Below are 14,415 nucleotides of genomic sequence, written 5' to 3' on the forward strand. Positions count from 1 at the left end.
TTAGTGTCGTTTGATTAGTTACTACGACAGGATCAAGATGAGTTTCAAGAACAAGGTTGTGATAGTAACGGGAGCCAGCTCCGGCATCGGCGCCTCGACGGCGATAATGTTCAGCAAAGAGGGCGCTCACGTTGTGATGGTGGGCCGCAACGAGACCAAGCTCTCCGCCGTGGCCGCGAAGTGCTCCTCGCCGCTCGTGATCCGTGCAGATGTCGGCAACGACGACGACGCTCGTCGCATCGTCAACGAAACCATTGACAAATTCGGCCAGATCGATGTCCTGGTCAACAATGCTGGTATGTCGGTGGAAAATGGCGGTCTCCTCGGCGGCGATATGATGAAAGCTTTCGACACTATCCTCAACGTTAACCTTCGTGCGGTTGTTCATTTAACTTCCTTGGCTGCTCCACATCTTGTGAAAACTAAAGGAAACGTAGTAAATATATCGAGTATCGGTGGAACTTCAACATTTTCCAATCCCGGTGTCACAAATTACTGCGTCTCAAAAGCAGCGTTGAACCATTTCACCGTTTGTGCTGCGGCTGAGTTGGGCCCTCATGGCGTGAGAGTTAATACGATCAGTCCTGGACCCGTTCGAACTGATATATTGGAAAATACCAATAATTCTGTAACTTGGGACAGCTTAATTCCTTTCACTCTTCTTAACAGAGTGTCTGAGCCGGAGGAAGTAGCTGATTTAATCTTATTCATTGCAAGTGATAGGGCTAAGTCAATCACGGGCGTTAATTACGTGACCGACAACGGTATGCTAATTAAAAGAAATTAATATAACGTGTTCTTTTGGGTTTTACTTTGTAAATATAAAAGATAATCATCATTGTTTTATAGCTATGCTTAAAAAATACTCTTATCCGCGACTCCACCACCACCACAAAGCGGTGATGATTTGACCAAAATATACCTATCATTACAAGACAATATTTAAATTAAGTAAATTTAATAAAGAAAATGTTTTTTATTTGTTTATTTATTATTTAAATAATACACCATTGAAAATGAAATTGAAAAAAAATATATCTATTTCATGTATTCCTCTCATCATCCTCCTACTTTTATCCCAATTCTATATGCAGTCAGCCTTAGCGCAGCATGTCTTCTTCTTCCATACTTCTCTGACAGACGTCATCTCTAAAGTAACATTCTTTCTAATTCGTATATTTCGCTATGTTTTGTATTTATACGCATACAATATTCACGTTAAAATACACATTTTTTCATATTCTTTATTATGAAAAAATATAATGATCTGGATCATATAAAAATGAATTATGTAATCCATATTTAACTTATTAAAATGAGGTGAGCTTTGTTTGATATGATGGTCATTAATAGTTGATGTAAATAAATATTAATAGTTAATGTATCTGTGCACTGGTGCGTCAGTTTGGTATACGAATCGCCATTTTTTAATGTCACAGCGCAACGCATCTGACCTTAGGTACCTGGCACTACAATTTTACTAAAAAAATTTTTTTTTGTTATTTAATACCAAGATTAAACCTTTGACAACCTCCATGGGCGAGTGGTGTGTACACCGGTTTTCATGGGTACGCCACTCTGAGGTCCCGGGTTCGATTCCCGGCCGAGTCAATGTAGATTACCATTAGTTTTCTATGTTGTCTTGGGTCTGGTGTATGTGGTACCGTCGTTACTTCTGATTTCCATAACACAAGTGCTTCAGCTACTTACATTGGGATCAGAGTAATGTATGTGATGTTGTCTCATATAATATTTATTATTAAACCAAGATTTTCTCAAAAATCCAGATAGAAAGATAAGGTACTTGGACGACAACGCTATTTTAATGTTTTCAGCAAATTTGAATTGAATGCTAACCTATATATTTCTCATCGAGACATATGTATATCCACACTTCATATTCTCTTCAAAAGTATTGGCCAATTGAGTATGAAGATGTCGAGCTAAAATCCAATTGCATGGGGGCTCGTTAGATTATATTACATGTCGGAGCTGAAATAGGTGAATTAGGTTTGAATATTTTGAATATGGTATATATTCAAAATCAATATTTAAATCGCAATCAAAATCAGGGGATTTTCACGATAAATCGATTATTCGAATCATCGTTTCATGAAGTGGCTGCAAGAAAAACTTACAGGTACCTTATCTACCACCAAGTCGCTTACCAGTTGTGGATAACGAATCTAATCATACTGTCCATGTGAATATAGTAATGCTTATCGATGAATTTTTAGTTAACTACTACAGATGAATGATAAAAGCAATGTAATCTCATCATAGTGAGGATAAATTTTACCAAACAGATGCCCTCGTAGATAGATGAAATATCATACATATAAACGATGACTGGGATACCGAGTCTGATAACACTTCTTATAATTCGATCTCTTTGATAATGTCCATGTAGATCTAATGAAATAATCAATGATATTATTATTTCAATCAAGAAAGGTACCTCATTATAATGAACGTGAAAATATTCTTGGTATGGTTAGTTGTATGTTAGGATATTAGACAATTTTATTTAACGGTGTACAATATAACCTTTATTTATGCACAATTGATTGACAAGTTAACCCTATGCAATGCGGCTGTCGACCGAGCCCAGGATTCGAGGCCCCGGGGTCACAATGCGCACGCGCACTCTTCGTAGAAGCGATCATTACACGAACTGAACGGGTTATGTTATGTAATAAAGATTTATTCGTCATCTACTGTGCTTACTATACAGGTGGGTCAATGAACTGATTTGGATTATTATAACGATTTATTGTAGGTGCCAACTCTATTTATCGAACTTTATCTAATCTCGGATTAATGACAATAAAATCATAAGAGACGTTCAGAAATATAGCATCCGTATCATCGAAAGATAGCAAAACTGAAATAGTCGAAAATACGATAAATTTTAAATTGAATGCTGTAAGTTATTCTTTAATATTATATTGATTCATCCAGTGGCGGATTTACCAATAGGCTAAGTAGGCTGGAGCCTAGGGCGGCAGATTTAGAGGGGCGGCAATTTTGACAAAATTTGTTATTATATTACAGAAATTTAAAAAAAATCTTATAATTATATGTATACACATTACGTCCGTAATCCGTACACTCGTTACTACATAGTGGAATGGAAAAATAATCTAGTAACTGATAAAAATATCACATAGTTTATAATCATACTAATAACGGGAAAAACCGATGTAATGAGGACGATAGAACACAAATCATAAATGTTGCAAAAAAAGTAGGGGCGGCAAAAGTTGAATGCCTACTAGCGTACTAGCGGCAGATTTGTAAATCCGCCACTGGATTCATCCGTTTTTTTGCTTTTAATATACATATGTACATACTTGTCACATTGTTGATGATGTTAGTAAGAAGATCAGTTATCTATATCTAAAACGGAAAACTGATCGGCGTTTAAAGTGTTTCTAAAACTATTTCGAGGATATACTCAAGAAGACTCAACGATTTAAAGAGTACGTGTTACAACTTGAATAGCATGACACCTAATTTTATTCGAATAATCCGACGAAGTGAAAAAATATAATAACGTTTAAAAATGAAATTGTTAAATGAGTATATCGCAAATTGCTTTATTCTCTGAATTTCATATTATTTTATTAAGAAACGTGTTCCCTAATTATATTTTCAATAAAGGTTATATATCTTGAATCGACCAATTACGTTCGCAGTCCGTCTGTCCGCCTGTCTGCTGACAAGATCTATTCGGACGATCCATCGTTACGATTTAAAATTATTTTCTACTAAGTACCAGAATTTGCTCAACGATTTTGAAAATAAATTGTAGTCATTTAATTATTAGGTTTGGAAATCCTAATAGCTTGTAAAGTAATCATACATTTACATTGTATTGAAATAAATAGCTGAAATCAAATATGTATTGCATAATACGTAGGTCACTAGGAATGTTTTGAGATATCATTAAATTACCGAAAGCTTTAACGTCAAACTATTGCCAATGATAGCACGTCTCATATAGAAATGGATAACGAGTAAAAAATTAATCAACCTAGATCCATAATTTTATGGTAAATTTTTAAGGGTGACAAAATGTGTGAGGTTACGTATTGTGATTTTTGAGCAATTATATTCTATAATTTCAAGCGAGCATTGAGGGCTGATAATTGTATCAGTGAAATAAAATTTGTGTTTAATGAGGAAGCATCATTCCATAGCTTAAAGTATCGGTGGTACAGACAGTTCCAAAGGGAAAATTTAAGCTTGTCTGATGATTCTCAATCCGGGCGGCCCGTTGAAACAGTGTCCTCTAAAAACGTAGCTGCTGTTAAGAAACTACTTTAAAAATATAGACATATTATTTACAGTAAAATGGAGAAACTATTGAAGACTACGGCACCATGAATTCAAATTATTTTACACGACCATTTTCCAGTAAAAAAGAGTTTACATGTTATGAGTAGAGACCCCCCTTGCTAACAGCGGCCCAAATGGAATGTCGCAAAAAATGGTGAATGGTCGTAGTCTTCTTTGGCAAAAGGGGTGTAATCAAGCGAATAACTCTTGATGAACAGTAGACTGTTACCACAACATGGTACACAGTGATTTGTTAGCCTCAACTGATTGAATCTCTAGAAAACCTCTGGCCAAACTCACCCATTGACATTAGCCGACTTCATCACGATAACGCACCTGCGCATCGTGCTCAAATAACTCAAGATTTTCTGATTCAATCTGGATTCATTATATTAGAGTACCCTACATACAACCCTGACCTTGCACCCTGCGCCTTTGGACTCTGGTCAATGATCAAGGATAAGCTGAAAGATCACCGGATTACCAATGATGAGCAATTAATTCGAGCATAGGATTTGGCATGTAAGAAAGTCTCGAAAGAAAAGTGGAAGAAGATTTTTGACGACTGCAACGTCGTATGCAACCGACAAAAGTAATTTTGAAAAAAATTAAAGTTTAGTTATTGAATCTCAAAACTTTCCTAGTGACCTACGTATGCCTTAAATCACAAATCATTTTTCTTAATAGTTTGCGTAATTTATTATTTTTGTCAAGGGGCTAGAATTATTACGCTCTATTTGTTTGTGTAGTAACACCTGTAAATTTCTCACCCACTTCCCCACTAAGGAGAGGGTTTGGAACATAATCCACCACGCTGTTCCAATGCGGGTTGGTGTAATGCACATGTGGCAAAGGGAAAATGTCGGTTTTGGCGGTGGGTGGTATCTGCCCCGACAAGCTTGTACAAAGACCTACCAACATGTATTGCACACATTTAAACGATATAATATGTATTTTCAATATGCTTTTGAAATGTATACATTGTATACAAAATAAAATCTATTTTCATGATCTAATTACCTATACTGGAAAACGTACCCTGAAGTAAACACAAATTTTAAAATTTTTGATAATTTATACTGGGGTGTGTCAATGACTGTTTTTTGGGCTAACTTGATTGGACTATTCAGAATTATCTTATTTTGTAATGAAATGACAACAAATGAGTTTTACAAACTTGGTTGAACTCTTCATCTCAGTATTTATACTTTGTAAATATAAATATCAAGGTCGTATAAATAATATCAGTTTATTGACGTTAGACATTATCGTGTGAATGCGCATGATCATACCCATTTGACTTATCAATATTTGTTAATACAATAAAATAAAATTGTAGAGTCTGTCTGTCAACAGCTTTCCTAAGTTTAGTTTTTAAGATAAACAAAGTAAAATTATAAAGAATTGGATTGATTTTTGATAAAATAAATAGGCTTTATTAATACACTTATAATTATCCAATAAGTCTAAAGTCTATCAAAAGGTGTTATACCTTAAAATTACCTAACAGATGTATTTGTAAAATAACTTTTAAATTTAAAGCACGGCTGCGGGACGATAGAACTAAAAAAATTCAGCTGTAAATGTATTATACTGTTTCACTCTCTGTGCTATTAAATGGATACAATTAAATATAAATGACATTTAGCGTGATTGTAATGTAAAAAATAGAATAAGGAAATAATATTCTTCATACAGGAAACCGAAGATTGCCGTCTTAACCGAGCACGAAATCTAGAGTTATAAAATAAATTCGAAAGTAAATCTATTTGTCATCACGACTAACCCGATGAGATGATAATAATTAAATTTGTGATATAGGTAGTTTAGGACTTGTAGTCCAGTTATTATTTTAAACTGAATACAAAAAATGTGAACCAAAACGTCTGATTTTTAGATATTGTGGCTTAGGAAAAGCGTTCCTTAAGATTTTATCTGAGCTTTCTTTCTCCGTATTGAAGAATTGATCTGTTTTTTTTTTTATTTTCACGTTCGGTATCGACGTAAAAATATAAATCAATTATTTTTAAGCGTAGGATATGACAAAAACTAAACTGAGATTTTTTGAAAGTGGCAAAAATATATCAGCCGAAATTTTCGTTGTTGATTAAACTCATCAAAAACCCATCGAGTTTTCACTTATGATATTAGTATTCGCTGATTTGAATAGTAATTAATTGACAATGCGAATTAAAAATCAAATATCACTTTATATTTTTATACATAAATAAGAATAAATTTTCTGGTATTGCACGTTACACTATCATAATTTTATTTACAATATGATATGTACAATTCTTAATTGAGTTATCATATTATCACTAAATAGCCAGCCGTAGAGTCCAAATTCCTTTATAATGGAAATAAACAGATAAAAAGGCTAGCTTAATGTTTAAACGAGTTAGTATCGCTTGATTAGTTGCTACGACAGGATCAAAATGAGTTTCAAGAACAAGGTTGTGATAGTGACGGGAGCCAGCTCGGGCATCGGTGCCTCGACGGCGATAATGTTCAGCAAAGAGGGCGCTCGCGTTGTGATGGTGGGCCGCAACGAGACCAAGCTCTCCGCCGTGGCCGCGAAGTGCTCCTCGCCGCTCGTGATCCGTGCAGATGTCGGCAACGACGACGACGCTCGTCGCATCATCAACGAAACCATTGACAAATTCGGTCAGATCGATGTCCTGGTCAACAATGCTGGTATATCGGTGGAAAACGGCGGTATCCTCGGCAACGATATGATGAAAGCCTTCGACACTATTCTCAACGTTAATTTACGAGCGATTGTTCATTTAACGGTCTTGGCTGCTCCACATCTTGTGAAAACTAAAGGAAACATAGTAAATATATCGAGTATCGGTGGTATTACAACTTTTTCCACTCCTGGTATTACAAATTACAGCGTCTCAAAAGCAGCGTTGAACCATTTCACCGTTTGTGCTGCGACTGAGTTGGGCCCTCATGGCGTGAGAGTTAACACGATCAGTCCTGGACCCGTTCGAACGGATATATTGGAAAATGCTAATAATGCTTTAACTTGGGACAACTTTATTCCGTTAACTCTTCTTAAGAGAGTATCTGAGCCGGAGGAAATAGCTGATTTAATCTTATACATTGCAAGTGATAAGGCTAAGTCAATCACGGGCTCAAATTATGTGTCTGACAACGGTATGCTAATTAAAAGAAATTAATATAACGTGTACTTATGGGTCTTTTATTTACAAAAATAGTAATAAAAAAGTCATCATTGTTTTAAAGTTCTATGTAAAAAATACACTTATTCGTGACTCAATAATTAGAAATTATTTGTACTCATTTGTTTTATAATTAAAATGAAGACAAAAAAACGGTAATGGTTTTTACCAACATGATAATTTGGTAGACAATCTTGAAATTAAGTAATATTAATAAAAATTATGTTTTTATTTATTATGTAAATAATAGCGCCAATATAAATGAAATAAAACGAATATCAATTTCATATATTTGACTATGTTTTGTATTTATATGCATACAATCTTTCATATTAAAAATACCCATTATTTCATACTCCTTAATCAGATCATATTAAAATAAAGTTATGTAATACATATTTAACTTATTAAAATACTGTGAGCTAGGTTTGATTTGATCGTCATTAATAGTTGATGTAATGTATCTGCGCATTGGTGCGTCAGCTAGGGGTTCGATTCCCCGCATTGTTTAATGTCACGGCACAACGCGTCTGGGCTTGGTTTCCTGGCACTCCTATTTTCCTGAGAAAACTGTTTTTGTTACTTCTGTTATTTGATAACAGAAAATTTAATTCACTGTTATGTAAGCACAAAAATTACTTAACACTTTTTGAAAATAACACTTGTATTACAATCGAAATATATTAAAAGGCAAAATTGTTATCTGATATTGAGATATTTCAACGTTTATTTTTTAATTTATCGCGATAAAACTACTATCACAATGAAATGATAAGATTAACATCCGTATTATGCTTAACCTGAACTATAAATTTAACGAAAATCAGTTTAAATCTTTTTCAATTTTCGTAATTCAATGATAATTTTTAGAATAATTTTATGTGTCGTCAAAAATATAGCATCGCTAATCGATGACGCAGTGAATTCTAAAGAGAAATATTAAGAAAATTTTACAAAAAACGAAAGTACACTTGTCTAAAATCGTAGTAGTTTCTCATGTTATCCGCAGATTAGGTTCATTGTTCGAGAATAAACCAACAAAAAAATATATACTCTTGCTTAATTAATGACTTTGTAAATATAATTAATCTCACCAGTTTCCGTCACTAGGTTCTATTTTCAAATTCACGCGCATAGAGGATCTTATCGATATTTGTATGTACGAGTCATCCTTAGTCGTCATAAGCAGAGCAGGCCCAGTGATAAGAACGCGCGCATCTTAACCGATGTTTGTGGGTTCAAGCCCAGGTAAGCACCACTGAATATTCATGTACTTAATTTGTGTTTATAATTCATCTCGTGCTCAGCGGTGAAGGAAAGTATTGTGAGGATGTGTCTTATTTCATAGAAATTCTGCCACATGTGTATTCCACCAACCCGCAATGGAACAGCGTAGTGGAATATGTTCCAAAGCTTCTCCTCAAAGGGAGTCCTAGGCCTTGGCCCAGCAGTGCAGACTGTTATTGTTGTTGATTCATCATATATGGAGATAATATTATGTATTTAGGTACACTGTGTTTTTAATAAAGAGCAATAAGGTTCATATTATTTTTTAGACTCGGTCCAAATGAAAGCAGACTTAAGAAATATTTTATAACAATCTTAATTATGTCGTTATTTGTTTAATGTTATTAAGTTGATAAGTTTTTTAAATCTAATGTCAGAGTACCAATCTGATTAATAGAAAAACTGAGAACCATTTCATTTAGGGTGAAAAAACATGAAGCCTTTGATTACTGTTATAAATAAAAAAAGTTTTTTAATTTTAATTAAAACTTAGTTTTAAACGCCACTATACTATTATTAATAAATATTCATCATTGTATAAGGAATTGCTTGATAATTCATTAGCACTTTCACTATTGTATCAGTTTTTCAGATACTCGGTATTCGCTATCTGGCTTAGATGCCATAAATTATACTATAACGCAAGATCCATTAACCTTTACACGGATAAACCATTTGTGGATTTTCCGTATTTAGTTATTTATTGAAGGAATAATAGTTAGTATTTCACATGAAGGCAAATGAAAGTTCCTATGTGTTATCTATTTTTCTTGTAATTAATCTTCATTTACAGACAACATTACTATTTCTTAGACTATTTTTGTAAAGATCTGATCTGTATACTGCGAAACAGTCTTAAAAAAAAACGGGAAATACGTTCCAAGAAACTATGTCGTTTTTTAAATTACTAATTAATTTCATATAACAATAGAATAAAAACTTGCATTGCGGAACTATAGTATTCGGCATATGAATTCAGACTTTATTTATATAATATTTATCATGATGACACTTCAACTTTACATTTACTCACGATATCAAAAAAAACATTTTCCTTTATTACATAAATTAATGTTATTCTTTGGAATATTGAGGTTCGTCGATATATTTAATTTAAAAAACTTTTCAAAATACGAAGTTTGAGTTTGAAATATTAATCTTCACCTTTTCGGCATATCTTTAATCTCGAATGCTATAAAGGCCGAAGATTAAACCGCACGGTGCGCGAGCGCATACGTCACGCGGCGCGTGCGCACGCGTCGTGACGGCCGCCGCCACCGGTGATGCATTCACCTTGTTCCCATAAAATTGATGGCATGCTTGCATTGAGAAGATAAGCAAATGTTATGACATGCTTAAGACTAAATACTTTGGGCCCGAGTGTTACGGATGGTGAGCATACCCGTATGTATATATCGTTTTTTTATCCTTAGTAAACTTAGAATCCATATTAATTCTACGTCTTATAAACAGTTTTCTTTAATTATGAAATATTATATACACTTCATGTACATAAGTATTATTGCCAAGAGGATTAATTAAGAACATTCAAGTCATAATTAAAAAAGCTACTTTAAAAAAATATCTTCACCGCATGGAAAGGTGGTAAGAATGCTAGCAACGTTTGCGCTGCTCTGCGCGAAATATGAATTACAAATGGAGTAAATTGTGAATGATTTAATTCATATTTGTTTTTAATAAATCCTTATCCAATCAAAGATAAATTACAAAATAAAATAAAGGTATAAAGGTAAATATAAAAAAAAAAAAATTTTGATCTTGGTAGTGGTTGGTTAGATACCACCTACTCTTCCGATATACTACCCTAGCAGTACCGGCAAACAAGAACACAATACAGAGAAGTATTGTTGTTTTTTTATCTTATCTTATCATACGTGAGCCAGTGTAACTACAGGAAAAAGGAACATAACATCTTAGTTCCCGAAGTTGGTGGGATAAATATTTTACCCCCAAGTATATATTTTTATTTCGTTTTGTGACACTAAAGTAATAAGATTTTGTTTTTAATTATGTGTAATGTAGATAACGATTAATAGCAACATAGTTTATGTTTGCTTGTAATTAGTAATATAATTTATAGTATTTAGTGCTTATTTAAATATCAAGTACGTTGAACTCGTATCTCAGTTATCATTAGGTTTAAAGGAGTAATTGCTTTATAAAATATTATTTGTACCGACTGCATAAATTCGGTAACGTCATTTTTAGTAAGTAAGGTAAGTATTCAACATCAACATCAACAGCCTGTAAATTCCCACTGCAGGGCTAAATGCCTCTTCTCCCTTTGAGGAGAAGGTTTGGAACATATTCCACCACGCTGTTCCAATGCGGGTTGGTGGAATACACATGTGGCAGAATTTCTATTAAATTTGTCACATGCAGGTTTCCTCACGATGTTTTCCTTCACCGCTGAGAATGAACACGAGATGAATTATAAAGACAAATTAAGCACATGAATGAGTGGTGCTTGCCTGGGTTTGAACCCGCAATCATCGGTTAAGATGCACGCGTTCTAACCACGGGGCCATCTCGACTCAGGTTAGATTAGGTAAGTATTATTTTAAATTAATACAGTATTTGCATCACAATAATAAAAAAGAGGCTTAAAATGAATAGGGAATGAAAAATCCTATTTAAATAACAACTACCACGATTTTATATTATTCATTGAATTTTGCGTCGAAGTAAAACCTTTTTGGAATAAATCATCATATTAATTATACAAGTAATAAAATTCCAGTAATACAAACAGTGAGTATGGGGTAATAATTAACTAGCTCCGTAATTACCTGTTGACTACAACTCGGCTATTAGGAAGACTAATTCGCCAGTATTGTATAATTTACAACGCTGACCTGCCATTAGCTCTGACTGTACGACTATGCGGAGTAAACATTTATAAATGCCCATATACAGTTACCATTTTACAAATACCAAACGCACTACGTATTTAATAAAATTTTAATATCGTTATTATTATATCCCTCATTCAAAACTGTTATAAACTTTTATAACTCCGTCATTGATCTAGAGACAACTTCTAAGAGTATATATAATTAGTAAGTAATTAGTAGTAACTTCTAGAATAATATAATTTTTGAATTTCATATTTAAATAATAAAAATAATAAATTATTTATGGTTTTTCTGTTAAGATTTTTCTTAGAAACCGAAAGGTGTTTAGAAATTGGTAGTGTTAACAATCCCGAATCCCCGGCAAGTATGTCATTTAAAAAAATAAATTCCTTTATCAAATCTTAAACTCTTCGTACCTTTTGAATCTAAACATCCAAGCAGCAAGTAAAGCAGATATTTTTCCGCCGCCTACTAGCGTCAGGGGCCTATTGTATAAATTCGACGCTGTCACTTGCGCAGTTGGCTAACTTTGTTTGATAATTGCCGTGGTAAAAAACGGTCTGCAGGTGACCGAAAAACTTCTCATTACATCAACAAGTGACACGAGTACTGTCAGCAAATTAGGATAACGTTACATACATTTATAATTAAAATTAAGATATACCTAAATTCACAAGATTAATTTAAATTAAAACTAAACTAGAGAATAACAAACAAGAAAGAAAATCTGTAAGACTAATAGTTAAATACAATAATTATTAATTAATTATCCCGCATAGAAATCGAAGAAAACTTCCTTCCACACTTATTATCATCTACATTATCCTTAATGTGTAATAATACTCTTTATTCGACAAAGATTTGTGTATTTATTTATGGGCAAAGTTATAAGTAGTAATTTGAGAAATTTTATCATAAAGCGAACACCTTTCAAAGGAAGGATGAATTGACTTTACGGAGACGGAAACTAGGCTTTATAAGTTTTTCTTTACCTGTGTTTATACGATTATCGTTACGTTCTCTATCGAAACAATCAATATTGTACTAATTATGTCAAAAATATTACAGAAAGCGTTCAAAACGCCATTTCAAACATAATTGTTGACTTGTGTGTGACAGGTTTTTAAATAATTAGTGAGCTTATGATTGATAGCACACCTTGAGAATGGAACGATCGCCTCCTGGCTACTGTGAATGTATGCTCATACTCAAAATAAGTAATAAAATTGACAAAAACGACCCGTTGAGTTTCTTTCGCCGGTTCTTTTCAGGTATTTTTTTCCAAACCAGTGGAAGTGTTTAATTTGACTTTTAACAAGTAAGTGTAATGTTTCTAAATTGATTAAAATATTTTGAGTTTATGTTTGAGTTTCATCATGTTTCAGTCGTAGATTTTGTAACTTTTACATGTAGTTATATGTTTTAAGCCTTCTATTCTTGTACGATTATTAGTCATATGTACGGCAATTTTATCATAAATACTTTTACTTCCTACGGTAAAGACCTCGTAATGGCAAATATGCATGAAAAAGCTCATTTGCTCATTAATTGAACACGCGTGTAATAATGGATCTGCATAATAATGGATGGATAATCTATCTGTGATCGCAAAAAACTCCGATAATCCGTCATTAATAGCTGAAAGGATTTCAGATAAAACGCGTCTCGGACATAATGTACGTGTTAAATAAAGACTAAGAACGAATTCACCCGCAAATTCGTTCTATATGAATTATAAAAGAAGTGACTGGCGTTAGTGCAGCAGGTAGCTTGTTCACTGCAGATCAGTTCGGGTTGAAAATTTCATGTCGAAACATATACGCATTCTTTAAATATAAAGACAAATGGGTCGAATTGTGGTCAGTTGTCAACATCGCCCTTAGCATTAGTTGATGTAAGGAATGTTTATAAATTATTTCGTCACCAAGACAATAGACAGTAGTTAGACTGGCTCACTCATACAAATTATTGTTGTTTGACAGTAGAATATATGACCAGTGGACATCTACACGTAAAGCTTCCTTGTTTGAAGAAATCCCTAAAATAGTAGTAACAAATCATTGGTGATAATTAACACATTCATATAAAATTATTGTATCTTTTATTACGTAGTTTGTCAGTTTGATTTATTTATTAATTAAAATATATTATAATTTATGTTAGTATGCATTTCAAGGTGTTACGTTACTTAATTAATGAAAAAGCGTTTGATTGTAATAAGAAATATATGTATCTATTTTTGAAACTAGGGCAACCAAACGCTTCCATTTAGTATGGGCGATCTAAGCAGGAAGCGAACACTTTAAAAGCCAATAGAGAGGCAGCACTCGTTATTAGATTAACTGAAAATCGGCCGATTACAGCACAGTCGAAGAGAGTAATCTATTTATTCTATTAGGTGCCTGTATATACATACATTTATTTATTACCGACTTTAGATATTCAGATTTAGATGCATTGTTTAAATTGTAAACATACAATACTTTAATAAGTCACAACCTATATCCTACCAAAGTTATAGTATTTCAATTGATTATTTCCGTTTTGATTTAAATATTTATTTTGACTAGAAATTAAGCTTATAATTAAAGTTGTTGCGATCTGGTCACATTCCATTTGGAAAATTTGCGGCGATGTGACGGATCTTATGGGAGTGGTTCCGCATCCTTATTGTTCGGTTTGTGGAGTTGTGGAGGATGCCTATCATGTTTTGATGGCGT

General features: G+C 33.4%; 2 protein-coding genes across 2 annotated transcripts; both read left to right on the forward strand.

Moving 5' to 3' along the window:
- LOC124544081 (3-oxoacyl-[acyl-carrier-protein] reductase FabG-like) lies at nucleotides 1-8,255 on the forward strand. The gene is made up of 2 exons (XM_047122503.1): nucleotides 1-808; nucleotides 7,551-8,255. Exon 1 carries the CDS (start codon nucleotides 38-40, stop codon nucleotides 785-787), a length of 750 nt encoding a protein of 249 aa, XP_046978459.1. The 5' UTR covers nucleotides 1-37; the 3' UTR covers nucleotides 788-808; nucleotides 7,551-8,255.
- Nucleotides 6,732-7,540, forward strand: LOC124544080 (3-oxoacyl-[acyl-carrier-protein] reductase FabG-like). The gene has a single exon (XM_047122502.1). It carries the CDS (start codon nucleotides 6,780-6,782, stop codon nucleotides 7,527-7,529), a length of 750 nt encoding a protein of 249 aa, XP_046978458.1. The 5' UTR covers nucleotides 6,732-6,779; the 3' UTR covers nucleotides 7,530-7,540.
- Nucleotides 8,256-14,415: the final 6,160 nt, after the last annotated feature.

This window comes from Vanessa cardui, chromosome 4 (assembly GCF_905220365.1).
Source record: "Vanessa cardui chromosome 4, ilVanCard2.1, whole genome shotgun sequence".
Taxonomy (NCBI): Eukaryota; Metazoa; Arthropoda; class Insecta; order Lepidoptera; family Nymphalidae; genus Vanessa; species Vanessa cardui.